Genomic DNA, 19,250 nt, shown 5'->3' with positions numbered 1-19,250 from the left:
TGGAAGAAAATAGCCTTCTGGGGAGAATTTTTTTCAGAGGGAAAATAAAGATAAACTGAGTTTTAGACATATTAGGGTTTAGGTATAATGGGATAAGTCAGGTAGATTTTTAAGAAAATATTGAAATGATAATGGAGATGAGGATAATAATTTTATTAACACAGCAAAGACAGCTAAGATATTTTTAAGTACTATGTATTGGATACTGTATTAAGTGCGTTTAATATTTAATTTCAAGTAATCCTCACTACAAACTGATGGTACTATCATCCCTATTTTAAAAACAGAGAAACTGAGTCTTAGAATCCCAAGGAACAATCGCAAATGTTAAAAGACAAACCAACAAAGTGGCATAGATATAAACTGATCAGGTAAGTATGAGGGAAAAAAATATATGTATGTATAAAAATAAAACATTTGGGGTTATTTTAAGGTAACATAAGAACTGACATGAGGTCAAGGGTAAGGACAAAAAGGTGTCAATTTAACATCAGTGAAAGCAGTTTCAGAAGAATGGTTGGGGTGGAAGCCATACTGGAGTAAGTTGATGAGTGAATGGGATGTAAGAAACTGGATACACAAAGAATAGATAAATCCTTCAGGGAGAATAGTTACGAGTACCAATGTGTGTGTCATGTGTGGGGAAAGGGGATGGGGATAACTAAGAGATGAAGAAAAGGACAAAGAGGGTGGATCTTGAGCTTTGGAGGTAAGGGAGAGAATCGCTTTCACGGAAAAAAGGTAGTGAAAAGGAGAGAACAAATGTAAATAGAGTTTGAGGGTCTTTGATAGAAAATTAAGAGAGCTTTATTCCGGTGGTTCTGGAACTTTTCAGTTCCAGGAACTCTTCACTCTCAAAAATTACTGACAGCACCAAAGAGCTTTTGTTTGTGATTTATATCCATTGATATTTACCATATTAAAAGTTAAAACTGACAAATTTTACAGAAACCTATCTACTAACTTAAAAATAATAAACCTATTATGGTAACATTATTATTTGTTTAAAAAACTGTATTTTCTATGCCCTGACTGATGTAGCTCAGTGAATTGAGCACGGGCCTGGGAACTAAAAGATTGTGGTTCAATTCCCAGTCAGGGCACACGCCTGGGTTGCAGGCCAGTTCCCAGCAGGGGACACACGAGAGGCAACCATACATTGGTATTTCTCTCCCTCCCCCCTTCCCTTCCCCTCTAAAGATAAATAAATAAAATATTAAAACAAAAACAACCCCCCCCGTATTTTCTTAAACAAAAACAAGCTATTGAGAAAAGAATAATTGTTTTACACATTTGCAAACTTGTTTTAGTAGAAGATAGATGCAATCTCACAGCTGCTTCTGCTCAACCTATTATGACACTTTGTTCAGCCTCAGATATATAGTTGGAAAAGGAAGAATAACTAAGCTTTTCAGAGAAATGTTGTTTTTCTTTGATACAGTATGGAAAAGCAGTAGAGTGGTAGTTTCTCAAAGGTTAGCAACAATGTGAATTTGAAACTATACCAAGAATTTTGGTATTATGTTACATTAAAATCTACTGATCTGTATTACACTTTAAATACTTTTACCCATGTAGGATTTTCTAACATCATACACTGGTCATTTTGAAAATATAGATCCACTAAGTTAAACAGATCTTCTAAATGTTGATATATTTCATTAAACAACATGAAAAAAATTATTTGTTAACATCATCTATCTCATCAGAAATATCTCTCTTTTAAAAAAACATTTTATTTACTTATTTTTAGAGAGAGGAGAAGGTAGAGAGAAAGAGAGGGAGAGAAACATCAATGTGTGGTTGTCTCTCATGCACCCTGAACTGGGGGCATGGCCTGCAAACCAGGCATGAGCCCTGACTGAAAATCAAACTGGTGACCCTTTGGTTTGCATACCGGTGCTCAATCCACTGAACCACACCAGCCAGGGCAAATCTCTTAAGTATGGGAAGCTATTCAAATTCACAATACTGGACTTCTAGTCAGGATGGTGGAAAGAGGTAAATGTGGTACTTAAATCTTCCCACAACCACATCAAAAATATAACCAAAATATAGAACCACCACCATTTAGAACTGCCTGAAAGTTAGATGAATTACAGTCCTACTGCTAAGGACTTAAAGAAGTCACAATGAAACTGGTAGGAGAGGTGGGGATGCAAAACAGGATGATCTCAACCCATGTGTGGCAGTTTGAAAACGGGAGAGATATCTTGACTATGCAAGTCCCCTCTGAGGAGTGAGGGGGTCCCAGCCCCACATCAGACCTCCCCAGCTCAGGGTTCCAGTGCCAGGAAGTCCCCATAACTTCTGGGTGTAGAAAACAGCAGGGATTGTAGCTGAGTGAGACAGAGGGCTTCTGGAATCTTAGACAGTTCCTCTTAAAGGGCCCATGCATGAACTTACTCAGACTCACTCCTTCTGAGTTCTAGCACTGGGGCAGCACCTTAAAAGGCACCAGAAACACACTGGGAAAAACTGAACTGTCAGTCATCAGGGTGACAGGTGGGGAGGGGAGCAGCTTTTTGCCAGACAAAAGTACTGGCAGAAGCCATTGTTCCTTTTCTGAGACCCCCCCCCCAGAGCTGACAGGTGGGCACCATATCTAAGTCTCCATCAATCTGCCTCACACTTTTTGCCCCACCCTGGAGATTCCTAGAGACCCTGTCCCAACTAACCTGTGGGCCCATCCAAGCTGTTTCCAGTGGCTTCTCCATATAACTGGCCTATCTTGCCTCATGCTTTTAACTTTCCTAAAATCTTTCAAACAAGCAGCCTCTGGCCTCTACATACCCCTTACCTCTTGCTAAGTGGCCCTAGGCCTGGCACTAGCAGAAGCCCACCTTGATTCATAGTTTGACCTCTTCTGGGCACCTTCAAGCCCAACACAAGTAGCAGCCACCTGCAAATTGCTCTGTAGCTCACATGAGGTAGCCCCAGGTAGGGGCTGACTTTACCCCTCCTAGGAGGCCCCAGAGCCAGTGCACATGGTGAATAGCTTCAGACCATTCCAGATTGCAGTATTACCACATCCACCAGCAATGCACTCGAGGTGTAGACTTGGTGAGCACCAAAATCCCACTGAAGCAAGTCCTTCTTTGTAGATTTGACTCCTGCACAACAGCTCCTTCTCCCCTATAGTCACAGCTGGACCTCAAAGCCAATTGATCTAGGTGGTCAATCCTTCCCAGTGATGCCAACAGCAATCAAGGCTGAACTATAACAGGATGGTGTACACAGCCTACAAAGGGGTACACCTGGAGCACCCAGCTCAAGTGACTGGTGAGGCTGTGGCACTAGGCCCTATAGGACACCTAGCATACAAGTCCAAGAGACACAGCAGCCCTACCTAAAACATAGAAACAAACATTAGGGAAGAAGTCAAAATGCATAGACAAAGAAACAGGTCCCAAATGAATGAACAGGAGAAGTCTCCAGAATAAGAACTAAATCAAATGTAGACAAAGAAAGAACCAGATACAGAGTTCAAAATAGTGGTTATAAGAATGCTCAAGGAACTTAGTGAGAACTTTAAGAGAATGAAAAAGGACACAGAAACCATAAAAAAGAACCAATGAGAAATGAAGGATACACTAACTGAAATGAAGAATAATTTACAGCTAATCAACAGGAATATAGATTACACTGAAAATCAAATAAATAATTTGGAATATAAGAAAACAAAAAACACCCAATCAGCATAGAAAAAGAAAAAAATATGAAGATAGTATAAGAGGTCTCTGGGTCAACTTCAAGTACACCAACATTCACATTAAGGGGATACTGGATAGAGAAGAGAGAGAGCATGAAATTGAAAACCTCTTTGAAAAAAATGACAGAAAACTTCCCTTACTTGGTGAAGGAAACAGACATAAGTCTAGGAAGCAGAGAGTCCCAAACAAGATGAACCCAAAAAGAACCACACCAAGACATATAATAGTTAAAATGCAAAAGGTTAAATACAAAGAGAGAATCTTAAAAGCAGCAAGAGAAAGCCAGTTAGTTACTTACAAAGGCGTTTCCATAAGACTGTCAGCTAATTTCTCAACAGAAATTTTGCACACCAGAAGGGAGTGGCAAGCAATATTCAAAGTGATGAAAAGCAAGGACCTACACCCGAGATTACTCTACCTATCAAAGCTGTTATTTAGAATAGAAGGACACACAAAGAATTTCCCAGACAATAAAAAGCTACGTGAGTTCATCACCACTAAATCAGTATAACATGAAATGTTAAAGGGTCTTCTTTAAGAAGAGAAAAAAAAAAGATATGAACAATTAAATGGCAATAAATACATCAACAACTGAATCTAAAACAATTGAATCTATCAACTATTGAATCTAAAAATCAAAATAAATAAAAAACAGAACAGAAACAGACTCACAGAGAATATTTTGATAGCTGCCAGTTGGGAGAGGGGTTGGGATGGGTGAAAAAGGTGACGTGATTTAAAGTACAACTTGGTAGTTACTGAATAGTCATGGGACATAAAGTACAACAAGGGGAATGCAGTCAATAATGTGTTAATAACTATGTATGGTGTCAGACAGGTAAGAGATTTATTGGGATAATTACTTAGTAAGTTATATAACATCTAATGTACAATAGAGTGTACACCAGAAACTAATATAACATTGTATGTCATCTGTAATTAAAAAATAAAAAATAAAATAAAGTTTACAGTACCGATATATATTTCAAAAATTCTAATGTTCTGTTGGCTAAAAGGTCAAATTTTATCATTAGCAACAAATACTATGAGTTTTTGTCTGTAAATGACAGTTTCGCTTTGTTCATTTTTGAGATGTCTGTCAAATGGGCAAATCACTATAACTTTTTTATCAGATGTTCTTTCATGTAAAAATGGTGTTCTATTAAAAACAGTGGTTAGCCCTGGCTGACACAGCTCAGTGAATTGAGTGCAGGCCTGTGAACCACACGATTGCGGTTCGACTCCCAGTCAGGGCACATGCCTGAGTTGCAGGCCGGTTCCCTGCAGGCCAATTCCCAGCAGGTGATGCACGAAAGGCAACCATACATTGATGTTTCTCTCCTCCTCTCCTTCCCTTCCTCTCTCAAAGATAAATAAATAAAATCTTTAAAAAACAACAACAACAAACAGTGATTAGCTTAGCTTACAACTAAAAACGATCATAATAAAAGTGCTTTTCCCTTGAGACATTCATTCATAACACTTCAGTGCACACAAGATGTTTCTTGCCTACTTCCATTTTGTCACATAAAATATTAACATGTATACTCAAGGGTCAACATTTAATAAAATTAGTAATTTTTACCATATCCTCATAAATACTCCTAAGTAAAACTGGCTTTTTAAAAAATCTGTGAGTGTTCAGTAGTGAAAAATACAACAACTAAGTACAACTGTTTACCCTTATCCACTTTCACTTTCTATGGTTTCAGTTATCCAAAGGAACCATGGTCTTAAAATATGGAAGAAAAAAATCCAGAAACAGACAATTCTTAAGTTTGAAACTGCATGTTGTTCTCAGTAGCACAAAGAAATCTCTTTAGTCCTGCTCCATCCTGTCCAGGATATAAATCATCCCTTTGTCCAGCATAGCCACACTGTACATGCTACCTGCGTGTTAGTCACTTGGTAGCCATCTCAGTTATCACATTCACTGCTGTGACACTGCAGTGCTTGTGATCAAGTAACATTTATTTTACTTAATAATGGTCCCAACGCGTAAGAATAGCAATGCTGGCAATTCAACTACGCCAAAGTGAAATGGTAAAGCGTATGTAAGTATAGGAAGAAACACTGCAGACTGTATATAGGATTTGGAACTATCCCTAATTTTAAGCATCCACTGGGGGTCTTGGAACATATCTCCTATGAATAAGGGGAGAAGGTACTGTAGTTTTATCCTGTTACCCTGATATGGACCAAGGTGCCAGCAATTTTATCCCCCCAACCAGTGAACACAGTGAAAAAGACAAATCACATCTTAGTATCACTATGGAAGTAATTTTGATTGTGTAGATCCTCTCAAAAGGTCTCAGAAATCCCAGTCCATACTCTGACAACCAATGTTCCAGTATGATGGGTTCTACTTTCTCTATGAGGTAGGAGACAAAGCTTCAGGATGGACATTTGAGTAAAGAGGGCAGAGAATGGTAAGCAAAGGCTTAATTAGAGAAAAGTAGAAGTAAGGCAGTTAAGGGAAGGGCCCAGGTGAAGTTGAAGACCATGAATTTACAGTGGCACCAATCTGTTGTGATTTTTGTGTTTTGTTTTTTTTTGTATCCTGAACTAATGAGAAAATGGAGTTTAGCAGAAAGTAAATAAATAGATTAATTCAGAATTGATGGTTTCACCTCATGGGAAAAGGAGTTGAAAAGGTAAAAGAATAGAATCTAAGATGGAAAGAAAAGAAATTAGTTGCAGGAGAGAGGTACAAAATGTGAAAGCAGAGTGGGGCCAAGGAGTTCGAAGGCTAAAAACCAGTAGAATGGGACAGAGTTAAAAACACAGAAAAAAGGGACAAAATCTTGCTGGAACCACGAATAGGTTCTAATACTGATAGGTGCACCACTCAGTACATTTCCTAAAAATCATAAATTGTGTATGTGTGTGTATAATGTTTACTTTGTGACATGTAAACTGTTTCAAAAACTTATTAAAAAAAGACATGGAAGACTGTAGTCAGAAACCAAGATGTTTGCATTTAAAATCTCAGAGGTAGGAGAAGTTCTAGGGTGTGGTCAATAGAGTCAGTAGTTTAAGGAGAATGGAAGCAAAAATCACAGGTGATCAAGAAGCCAGTCCCCAAATGATAAGTATAGCATTTATTCATTTCACAAAGTTATTCATTAACTACTATATGCCAGATAATTATTCTAAAAACTGAGGATTCATCAGTAAACTTTAGCAGAAAAATCTTTGCCCTTGTGGACTTATATTCTAGTATGATACCAATTTTATATGGAAATTAAAAAAAGAGGATATGTGCATGTGTGTGTACATATATATGTATGTATATATGTTTATATGTATATATATATATAAAAAATAGAAGTATGTATACAAACTCTTAAAAGTGACCGCCTCTAGGGAAGAGAGTTGTGAGGGTAAGGTCCAAAAGTTGTACTTTAACGTTTTACATATTATACTATAGTCAGTATTTACATAGAACTTATGACAGGCACTGTTCTGAGTGATTTATAGATTTTGATTATCAGAACAATGTGTACCAAAATCAACACTATTTATAGATGAGAAAGAGATTAAACAACTTTCCCAAAGTCACCCAGCTAGTAAGTAACAGAGCCAGATTTTCAGTGCAGGTAATCTGGTCTGGGCTCTTAACCACTGCATTATGTATCAGTCAAATACCATCACAAATGATTCACACGTAAAGGTATTATAAAAAAGTAACAAATACAAGAGAAAATGTTTTCTTTCACAGAACTCTGTTCTTTTCATTCATAGCCTACATCATGATTTTAGATTAGATATTTAGGTTACTTGTTATATTAGGTTACTCGTTTATTATCTGTCTCCCCTGACAGGCTGTAAGATCCCTAAGAGCAGAAACCACACAAACTGTTCACTGATGTTTACCTAGCAAATACTATAGTATATCAAAAAATGTAGGCATTTTATAAGTATTTATTAAAAATAAATTAATGAGTCCATCAATCAATTGGGGAATTTCAGATAGGCACTGTGAGAAGCTGACTATATAAAGCAAACTTATTGGAAATAGTTTAATAAATATCTGATTGCTATAGGCACAGGAAGAAAAACAGGTTATATTTATACTTTGAGCAGAACTACAGTTTACAGGTTATTTATAAAAGACTTACACAAATTTTGTTCATAGTTCCCCCTTAGCACAAATGGGGACAAAAATGGGAAAAAAATGATTGAGGTTTACTCTTGCCACTGTGTTATGCAAGAGTGGCTAAGAATCCACAGGGACTGCTCCAAGGATATGAGAAAGTGTGCCCGGAGGAGATATGGGATGGAAAACATCATTGCCTATTCTTAAAATTTATTTTGTTACCTGACATAACAAAAGCTATTTAGGGTAAGGTTGGGGTCAGATAATAAAGGAAACTAATTTTCACTGGCTACCCAGAGAAGGAAATAACCACTGTGATTCAGTGTACTCATGGCCTAATTTAGAGTAAACTTCATCTCCTTTGTACCTAAATACCTTCTGGGGAAATATCCAATTAGTATCTTATCAAAAGGTTACCTTTGGAACCTAGTTCCTACTGGCAAAGAAGCTCTTCTAAAAAAAAACAACACTCAGCACATCTCCAGGGCTACGTTTACCCTGGGTAGGATGTAAACACTTGTTTGGAAGCCTAGAGGATGACTGGAGTCTTCTCTGTATGTGCCCTTCCTGCTCTCAATAACACTGGCTCCAGAATGACTGAGAGAATAAGCTATAGGTCTTAAGGAAGACTTAATGAGAAAACAAAGAAAATCAAATAGAAACAAAACAAACAATAAATCCAGGATATAAAATTTCACTAATTACCAATGAGGAGTCAGTAGGATCCTGAGACCGCAGAAGCCCTCCCATTCTGACCTCGCTCTCACATGTTTTTCATTCCTTTGAAACTAAAGAGCTATTTTTTCTTTGTATTGAACATCTGGTCAGGCCCACGGGGCATGCAGAGCATACATGGCAGCCATGATGTCTCCTTATCAACTTCCATAACTCTCTAAATCTAAGACTGAAAAGCAGCAGTTAGGAGCTATAAACCAAGGTCCCTTCACCCTTAAAATATCTTTCCTATGCATAGATGTACCTATTATGGTCTCTTTCATTAATAATATTACAAAGTACTTTCTTCTAGATTTCTTTTTATTATTAAAATACTTAGGACTTCCGCCAAGATGGAGGCGTAGGTGGAAACACTTTGCCTCCTCGCACAACCAAATCTAAAAACAAAGTTTTAACAACAATAAATGTAGCCAAGCCACAGAAAATCGAACAATACAAGGTCCGAAAACAACGAACCACTCAGCTAAACTGGTGAGAGGGGTAGAGCCAGCAGCGGAGCAGGTCAGGCAAAAAAGGTCCCCCGACCTGAGTGCATAGGCCACCTGGGCGCGAAGGCAGCCGAGGGCACAGATCCCAGGTGTGGAGTAGCAACCGGAGGACCCAGGGAAGGCTCCGGGCGGCTGGCTGACCGTGGTTGCACATTTGCACGCAGATAAACCAGCGAACAGACGAGCATTGAGACAGACTGCACAGGCCCCAGCATAAGGCAGCAGGCTGACGGCAGTCACACATTTGTGCTAAACCAGTGAAGAAGTGAGCATTGAGACAGACTGAGCAGGCCCCAGCGCAGGCACAGACCAGGCGGGAAGGAGCGGAGAGGACCGCCATTGCTCCCTTTCTGACCTGCCCCCACACACAGCATCACAAACCAGCAACCTGGGCGGCCCGCCCTGGTGAACACCTAGGACGCCTCTCAATCGTTAACAGGCGTGAACAGACCAACAATGGCTCAAGAAGATCTCAAAGCCCCAGAGCCCATAAATCTAAGAGATGAAGAAATAGCAAAACTTTCACATGCACAGTTCAAAACACTGGTGATCAGGATGCTCACAGACCTGGTTGATTTTAGTCACAAATTAGAGGAACATATGAAGGCGAAACTAATTGAAATGAAGGGACCTGCACAGGAAACCAATAGCAATGAAAAGGAAACTGGGTCTCAAATCAATGGAGTGGACCAGAAGAAAGCAAATAATGGCCAAACAGAAAAGAGTGAAGAAGCAAGAATTCAAAAAAATGAGGAGAGTCTTAGGAACCTTCAGGACATCTTTAAACGCTCCAACATCCAAATTATAGGGGTACCAGAAGGGAAAGAGGAACAGCCACCAGTGGAAAACTTATTTGAACAAATAATAAAGGAGAATTTCCCCAATTTGGCAAAGGAAATAGACTTCCAGGAAATCCAGGAAGCTCAGAGAGTCCCAAAGAAGTTGGACCCAAGGAGGAACACACCAAGGCACATCATCATTACATTAGCCAAGATTAAAATGAAGGAGAGAATCCTAGAAGCAGCAAGAGCTAAGGGGATAGTCACCTACAAAGGAGTTCCCATCAGACTGTCAGCTGATTTCTCAAAAGAGACCCTACAGGCAAGAAGGGGCTGGAAAGAGGTATTCCAAGTCATGAAATCCAAAGACCTACATCCAAGATTACTCTATCCAGCAAAACTGTCATTTAGAATGGAAGGACAGATAAAGTGCTTCTCAGAGAAGGTCAAATTCAAGGAGTTCATCATCACCAAGCCCTTATTATATGAAATGTTAAAGGGACTTATCTAAGAAAAAGAAGATAAAAAAGATGAACAGTGAAAGGACAGCAAACTCACAGTTATTAAGAACCACACCTAAAACAAAAGCAAACTAAGAGGACAGCTAGATCAGGAGCAGAACCACAGAAATGAAGATCACAGGGAGGGTTAGCAACAGGGGAGTGGGAAGAGGAGAAGTGGGAGAAGGTACAGAAAATAAGTAGCATAGACAGTAGGTAGAAAATAGATAAGGAGAGGGCAAGAATAGTATGGGAAATATAGAATCTAAAGAACTTGAGACACATGGTCATGAACTAAAGAGGGGGGGAATGGTGGGGGAAGGATGTGCAGGGTGGAGGGGAATGAAGGGGGGAAAAGAACAAATGTAATGGCATAATCAATAAAATAAAAAATAAATATAATACCTCAGTGATAGTTATTCATATTTTAATTAGATTTAACTTTGTACCTTTTTACCATTGCAGGATTGTAAAGGTAGATCTTCATAAAGTGTCTTTCCTTCTCATGATACCCATAAAAAGGCCTGGAATAAAAAGAAAGAAAATCAAATTATTTTCATCATTCAGAGATGAAATAATGTAACTTACTCCTCTAATTCAACTCAGCTGGCCTAATTCAGTCTTACTTATATTAAATATTACCCCAAACCTTGGCCCCAGTATAAAAACTGGAAGACCTTTGCAATTAAACCTACCACAGGTTAATATGTGAAATATTAAAATCTAGCTACTTTTCAAAAAAAGTTTTTAAATGCCACTTTTAAAAAAAGAGCAGCAAATCATCATAATTCTTCAAAAGTGGCACTTTTTACTCTGATCGGGTATGAGACAGAACAGATCTTTCAAGCACATTCTCCCATTTACCATTTTTTCTATCAAAAAACTAAAAGTTCTTCACCTGCAAAATCCTTTAATAAACAGCATTTTATCATTTTCCTCAACCATCTGTTATTAATTTTGCAAGCTCATTAGGCAGAAACAGTTTACCTATTATGTATATGTTTGTATATAACTATTACACACACACACTTAAGTTTCAAATGAAGCCTTTGAAAACTGTGTAGATAGGAACCTAGGAGACTGAAAAAACCATGGACTTAACTCATGGACCCTAACTGTGTTGAGGCTGGGTTTTTCTCGGGGCATCAACTGGAATGGGACAGGAAGAAACAAAAATCTACATGATAGAGATCCTTAATACAAGACAAAATAAGTTGGGCTACCATGTTTCATCATTTCAGGAGGATATGAAACTATATCTGTACATCTGATTATACACATGACCCTTTTCACAGACAATGTAAACAGAAACAATATGTGAACAGATAGGAATCTGTAGACTAAATAAATAGTTGTGCACCTGCTTAGTATGTCTATAAATAAGTGACTGATTAAATGTTTAGGTGGATGTGCCTAACTACCTTTCATTTTTAAAAAATATTACTTTCAGCCCTGGCTGGTGTGGCTCATTGGACTGAGCGGCGACCTGCAAACCAAAAGGTCGCTGTTTCAACTCCCACTTAGGGTACATGCCTAGGTTATGGGCCAGGTCCCCAGTTGGGGGTATATCATAGGCAATTGTTTCTCTCACACACAATGATATTTCTCTCCCTCTGTCTCTTCTTCCCCTCTAAAAGTGAATAAATAAAATCTTTAAAAAATATATTAACTCATTTTTGGGTTTTGTGATATAGCCCTATTTTTAATTATATTTTATTGATTATGCTATTATAGTTGTCCTGATTTTTCCCCCTTTGCCCCTACTCTACCCAGTACCCCCTACTCCATCAGGCAATCCCCATACCACTGTTCATGTCCATGGGTCATGCATTAAGTTCATAGGCTACTCCATTTCCTACATTGTACTTTACATCCCCGTGGCTATTCTGTAACTACCTATTTGTACTTCCTACTCCCCTCACCTCTTCACCCATTTCCCCACAACCCCCTTTGACCTGACAACCGTCAAAACACTCCCCATATCCATGATTCTGTCTGTTCTTGTTTGCTTAGTTTGTTTTTTAGATTCAATTGTTGATAGATTTGTATTTTTTGCCATTTTGTTGTTCATAGTTTTGATGTTCTTTTTCTTAAGTAAGTCACTTTAACATTTCATATAATAATGGTTTGGTGATGAAGAACTCCTTTAGTTTTTTCCTTGTATGGGAAGCTCTTTATTTGCGTTCAATTCTAAATGATAGCTTTGCTGGGTAAAGAAATCTTGGCTGTAAGACCCTGCTTTTCAGGACTTTGAATATTTCTTGCTAATCCCTTCTAGCCTGCAAAGTTTCTTTTTGGAAATCATTTGACAGTCTTATGGGAACTTGCCTATAGGTAACTATTTTTCTCTTGCAGCTTTTAAGATTCTCTCTTTATCTTTAACCTTTGGCATTTTAATTATGATGTGTCTTGGAGTGGGCCTCTTTGCATCCATCTTGTTTGGCACTCTCTGTGCTTCCTGGATTGCATGTCTATTTCCTTCACCAAATTAGAGAAATGTTCTTTCATTATTTTTTTCAAATAGATTTCCAATTTCTTGCTCTTTCTCTTTTCCTTCTGGCACTCCTATAAGGTGAATGTTGAACTTCCTAAAGTTGTCCCAGAGGCTCCTTATACTATCCTCATTTTTTAAAGTTCTTTTTTCTTCTTGTTCTGACTGGTTGTTTTTTGCTTCCTTATATTCCAAATCATTGATTTGATTATCAGTTCTATCCACTCTACTATTGTTTCCCTGTTTTTCTTTATTTTAATTAGTGTACTCTTAATTTCTGAGTGGATCTTTTTTATGCTGTCAAGGTCCTCACTAAGTTCCTTGAGCATCCTTACAACCAGTGTTTTGAACTCTGCATCTGACAATGCTTATCTTCATCTTGTTTAGGTTTTTTTCTGGAGTTTTGATTTGTTCTTTCATTTGAGCCATGTTTCTTTGTCTCCTCATTTTGGTAGCTTCCCTGTGTTTATCTCTATGTATTAAGTAGAGCTGCTTTGATTCTGTGTCCTGGTTGTGTGGCCTAATGAAGTTGGTGCCCTGTAGGGTCCAGTGGCACAGCCTCCCCTATCACCGAAGCTGGGTACTCAAGGTGTGGGCTGAGTACACCCTCTTCTTGTAGTTGAGCTTTGGTCGCTGTTGGCAGATCAATGGGAGAAATTTACCCAGGCCAGTCAGCTGCAAGAATTGGCCGTGACCACTTACCACCAACCTCTACCCTCCGTGGAGGATCACCTGTAGAGTGGTGATGCTCTGACATGGTCTGTAGCTATCCACTGGGTGTGCTGGCCTTGGGGTTTCCCATAAGGTACAGGCCATAGGTGGGAGGGGTATCAGCCCCCCACCTACATTTTGCCCAGGGCCACCCTGTCTGAGCTATAAAGCAATCTGAGAAGGCTGATACTTGTGTTGGACTGAGAAATTCATAGGCTAAGCCATGCTGTGAAACTAAACTAGCTGCTGCTAGTGCTGGGCCTGGGACTCACTGAGGCCAGCTATTGCTTGTTTGATAGGATTTAGGCAGTTGTGAAACATGCCTAAGACCAGTCATTCATATGAAAAAGCAGCTAGGGTGGGCCCATAAGTTGGGTGGGAGGAAGTCTCTGGGGATCTCCAGGGTGGGTCAAAGAGTGCTAGCCAGGTTGACGGAGTCTGAGATACGGTACCAGCCTGCTGACCCTGTGGGTGGAGGATTTAAAAAGGGACAATGGCCTCTGCTCACCTTGATGCCAGATACTTCAGTTTCTCCCTGTACTCCCACTGGTGCCTTTCAAACTGGAGTAGGTCTGAGTAGGTGAGTCCATGTGTAGGTTCTTTAAGAGGAACTGCTTAGGGCTCCAGCAATTTCTTCTACCAACTTAATCCCCAGTGGTTTTTGTGGCCAGAAGTTGTGGGGACTTATCTTCCCAGAACCGGAACCCTGTGCTTGGGGGGCCTCGTGTGGGGCTGGGACCCCTCACTCCTGAGATATCCCTCTTCAATTTTTATCCACCACACATGGGTAAGGGCCCAGCCCATTCTGCATCTAAGCTCCTCCTACCAGTCTGGATAGATCTGGTTTCTTTAATTCCATAGTTGTCAAACTTCCATTCAACTCTATTTCTTTTTTTTTTTTTATTTAAAGATTTTTTAAATGCATTTTTAGAGAGAGGGGAACGGAGGGGGAAAGTGAAGGAGAAAAATATCAGTGTGTGGTTGCCTCTCAAACTCCCACTGGGGACCTGGCCCACAATCCAGACATATGCCCCGAATGGGAATTGAACCGGTAACCCCTTGGTTCTCAGGCCAGCACTCAGTCAACTAAGCCATACCAGCCAGCACTCAACTCGATTTCTGACAGTTCTGAATGATGATTGCTCTAAATTTTAGTTGTAATTTTGATGTGGTTGTGCCAAGAGGTGAGCGATGTCTGCCTTCCCCACCATCTTGACCAGAAGTCCTTTACCTTTTATTTAAAAAATAGTGTCCTCTATGACAGGCACTAGAGAAAACTTAGTCTTAGTAGGACACCACTTCTCTCTATCATATTTCACAGTGTAGTCAGTAGATGTCAAATACAGGAGAAATCTGCCAATGGAGTCAGTATATGAAGTACATTTAAACAACTTTTTTTAAAAAGCTGTTTAAAGCTTTAAATCAGTGCCATCTTTATGATTCCTGTAAAGCAACGTCTATTTTTTAAAAATCCAACTATTTACCAAGGTCTGCAAAGTTCTTTATGTCACCCTTGTCACTCGTTCCAGTCTTACACCATACAACTCTTCCTTTTCCCCCCAGCCATTCTAAACATTTCAGCCCCTCTAACTCGATCCACTCTCAAGTAACTTGCCATTCCATTTCCTCTGCCCTAAACCTCTGCATGCCTTTGCTTTCAATATGCACTCAGGTCTCTGCTTAAACTTACTTCCTCAGAAAGCCCTTTTTTGACCATCACTACTTACCCCTTACTCTTCACCCTTCCTTGCCTTCTTTTTAATAACACTTAACAGTCACTGTCTAGTACACCCCATTTTGTCTGCCATGAAGAAAGGGGTGAGAGACATATTAAATAATCTTATCTCTCTCATTTGCAAAATTCAACTCTTTATTCCTTATGCTGTATTTTTCATATATAAAAATATCCCTCTCTGTCTGGAGATATGACTTATCTTTAGTAAGATAAATGAGAGAAAAAATTAAATCTGAATTGGTAGCCCATGTTATCTATGCTTTGTTTTGGTTTTGTTAACAATCTTTAGTTTTTTACATATACAATCTCACAATTTCAAAAACTAAATATAAGTTAAGTCTATCAAACCTCTAAAATATTTTGTAAATCTAGGATTCTGTTTTCTTGTCTACTGCCCCAAAATATAGCCTGAAAACTCCGTAATTTCAGTTTTGTGTTTCTTCTGGCCAAGCAAGTCTCTGCATGATTGTTTTGGCAACCCTTACTTCCTATTGTTGGCTGTCATTGATTTTGCCAAAAAAAATTCAACAGAGAGACTCTATGGAGGGAAGAAAGTAGAATGGAGCAGAGTTTGAGGGCAGATATTTTTATTCTTAAAAAATTATATCTGGTAATTAAAGCTAGTTCTTTAATATAACAATGAGAAGAAAAATAAGCACAAATAAGAAAAAATCTCAGCTAATTAACTTAGATGAACTGAGAATCTCTTAACGGGAGCTGTCCTCCTTTAGGCACATCATGAGAAAGCAGTGTTCTTGGAAAAGACAGTAACACTGAGAAAAATAGAAGGCAGCAGGAAAAGGGATAGACCAAATGTGAGATAGACTGACTCCATCAAAAAAGCCATAGGCATACTTCTACAGGAGCTAAGCAGGGCTGTGGAAGACAGAACACCGTGGAATCACTATTAGTAGGGTCACCAGGAGTCCAGGTTGACTCAAAGGTTCCTAACACACAAGTGCCAAAGAATCCCAGGAATAAGGCTAAGGTCATGTTGTGGTCCTATCTCTTAACTCATCCTCAGGATAATGCATAGTCTAGGGAGACTGAAATTAATACATTTTGTACAAATTTTAATTTGGTAGGTGATACAACCTTGTCTATCTTAAAGAAGTAAGGAATATTGAAGGAGTAAAGGAATCCCAGAAGCTAGAATGTATGGTAAGGGAAAAGGGGATCTAGGTAAGAAAAAGGCCTTCCCCAAAACATTGAAGTATGAGAAAAAAAATGGCACTCATAAATTGGAATGAATAGCTCATCTTTTACCCCGGGTATCCAGACTTACTAAAAAATATGCCAATGCCTTTAACAAATACCCATAAAAAATATAGAAAGATTGGTAATTAGGACTTCTGCCAAAATGGAGGCATAGGTGGAGACGTCGTGCTTTCTCCCACAACCAAGTTGAGAGACAACAAAATATTAGCAACAAAAAACACAGCCAGAACACAGAAAATTGAACTTTTCGGAAGTCTGATAGCAACAAATTCTTCAGCCTGACCGGTAAGGGGGTGAAGCCAGCAGCTGGCGGAGCGCAGTTGCACAGGTAAACTCGGTCAGACGGACTCAGGCGTGCGGATCCCAGGTGTGGGGTTGCAACGAGCGGACCCAGTGAGCGACCGGCGTACCCAGAGAGGGTGTAGGGCAGCGGGTTGACTGTGGTCCCGCATTCGTGCGCAGATAGACCAGCGAGGGAGTGGGCGGTGAGACAACAGGACAGAGCAGGCCGAAAGGGGGAGAAGGAGCAGAGAGGGCCGCCATTTCCCCACTCTGACCCTGCCCCCACATACAGCGTCATAACTCAGCGACCTGGGCGGCCCTGCCCTAGTAAACACCTAAGTCTCCGCTCCTCATAATTAATGGGCATGAACAGACCAAAAATGGCTCAAGAAGATCTCAAAGCCCCAGAGCCCATAAATCTAAGAGATGAAGAAATAGCAAAACTTTCACATGCACAGTTCAAAACACTGGTGATCAGGATGCTCACAGACCTGGTTGATTTTAGTCACAAATTAGAGGAACATATGAAGGCTAAACTAATTGAAATGAAGGGACCTGCACAGGAAACCAATAGTGATGAAGAGGAAACTGGCACTCAAATCAAGGGAGTGAACCAGAAGGAAGAAAATAATGGCCAAACAGGAAAATATGAAGAAACAAGAATTCAAAAAAAATGAGGAGAGGCTTAGGAACCTCCAGGACATCTTTAAACGCTCCAACATCCAAATTATAGGGGTACCAGAAGGGAAAGAGGAACAGCCACCAGTGGAAAACTTATTTGAACAAATAATAAAGGAGAATTTCCCCAATTTGGCAAAGGAAATAGACTTCCAGGAAATCCAGGAAGCTCAGAGAGTCCCAAAGAAGTTGGACCCAAGGAGGAACACACCAAGGCACATCATCATTACATTAGCCAAGATTAAAATGAAGGAGAGAATCCTAGACGCAGCAAGAGATAAGGGGATAGTCACCTACAAAGGAGTTCCCATCAGACTGTCAGCTGATTTCTCAAAAGAGACCCTACAGGCAAGAAGGGGCTGGAAAGAGGTATTCCAAGTCATGAAATCCAAAGACCTACATCCAAGATTACTCTATCCAGCAAAACTTTCATTTAGAATGGAAGGACAGATAAAGTGCTTCTCAGAGAAGGTCAAATTCAAGGAGTTCATCATCACCAAGCCCTTATTATATGAAATGTTAAAGGGACTTATCTAAGAAAAAGAAGATAAAAAAGATGAACAGTGAAAGGACAGCAAACTCACAGTTATTAAGAACCACACCTAAAACAAAAGCAAACTAAGAGGACAGCTAGATCAGGAGCAGAACCACAGAAATGAAGATCACAGGGAGGGTTAGCAACAGGGGAGTGGGAAGAGGAGAAGTGGGAGAAGGTACAGAAAATAAGTAGCATAGACAGTAGGTAGAAAATAGATAAGGAGAGGGCAAGAATAGTAGGGGAAATATAGAATCTAAAGAACTTGAGACACATGGTCATGAACTAAAGAGGGGGGAATGGTGGGGGCAGGATGTGCAGGGTGGAGGGGAATGAAGGGGGAAATAGAACAACTGTGATGGCATAATTAATAAAATATATTAAAAAAGAAAGATTGGTAATTCATTATTCATTTTACTAGGCTGTTTGGAGATTTGACTTTGAAATAGTATGTACGGAAAAGTTCTTAGAAACCACTAAACATAAAAAAGTTAGAATATAAAGCTGATGATTAACTGCAACATAATTACTGCTGTCGTAAGAGGGGTATGAACTTTCACCTCATTCACTTATTCAACCAAATAGCTACTGAGCCCCACCTAGTAAGGCACCCAACACCATTTAAGGTGCTGGACATATAATGATAAACAAGACAAATATGGTCATTTTTCTCATGAAGTTTACTTGATGGTGAGAGAAACATAAAAATTAGGTATATAAACAAAAAAATTAAAATAATTGCAAACTCTGTTAAGTGTTAAAGGAAACAAAAATAGGCTGAGTTACACAATAAATTAACCTATTTAAAGTGGAGAAGTCAGAGAAAACTTCTCTGGACAGGTTAGAGGATTAGAATGATGGAGAATGCAAGGAAAGGCAACTGCATGTACAAAGGTGGGAAAGAGCTTGGCACATCAAAGAAACTAAAAGACCAATGTTCCTGGAAGGAACATAGCTAACAAAGTTACAGAGGTAGCAGGGGCCAGATCACATTGGCTGTGGTCAGAAGTTTAAATTTTATTCTAAAAATAATGTGAAGACACTCAAAAATTTTAAATGATTTTAAAAGTATCAATATACATTATAAGAAGAGTAATTTTGTAGCTTTGGAGTGAGACAAGAATAGAAAAGAACTCAATTAAAATGATACTGTGGTGGTCCAGAAGATAGGCTAGATTAAGGTAGAAGTAGTATACAGATATAAGATCTCCACCTGGATTTCACACAGACATGACAAACTCATTATGTCCAAGTATAAGCTTCGAATCTTTCCTGCCAGCCTGCTC

The 19,250-nt window shown here is 39.3% G+C and overlaps 1 protein-coding gene across 4 annotated transcripts in view; it reads right to left on the bottom strand.

Moving 5' to 3' along the window:
- The window catches only part of REV3L (REV3 like, DNA directed polymerase zeta catalytic subunit), a 166,326-nt gene that overhangs the window by 101,051 nt on the left and 46,025 nt on the right, over nt 1-19,250 (bottom strand). For all 4 annotated transcript variants that reach the window (XM_037159018.2, XM_037159015.2, XM_037159016.2 and 1 more), the window contains exon 3: nt 10,764-10,838. In XM_037159018.2, coding sequence (XP_037014913.2) covers nt 10,764-10,838 — 75 coding nt within the window. The remainder of the gene's footprint in view (nt 1-10,763; nt 10,839-19,250) is intronic.

The sequence above is a fragment of the Artibeus jamaicensis genome, unplaced genomic scaffold (genome assembly GCF_021234435.1).
Source record: "Artibeus jamaicensis isolate MK-2021 breed Jamaican fruit bat unplaced genomic scaffold, CSHL_Jam_final contig_387, whole genome shotgun sequence".
NCBI lineage: Eukaryota > Metazoa > Chordata > Mammalia > Chiroptera > Phyllostomidae > Artibeus > Artibeus jamaicensis.
This window is presented reverse-complemented; position numbering and strand designations above follow the sequence as displayed.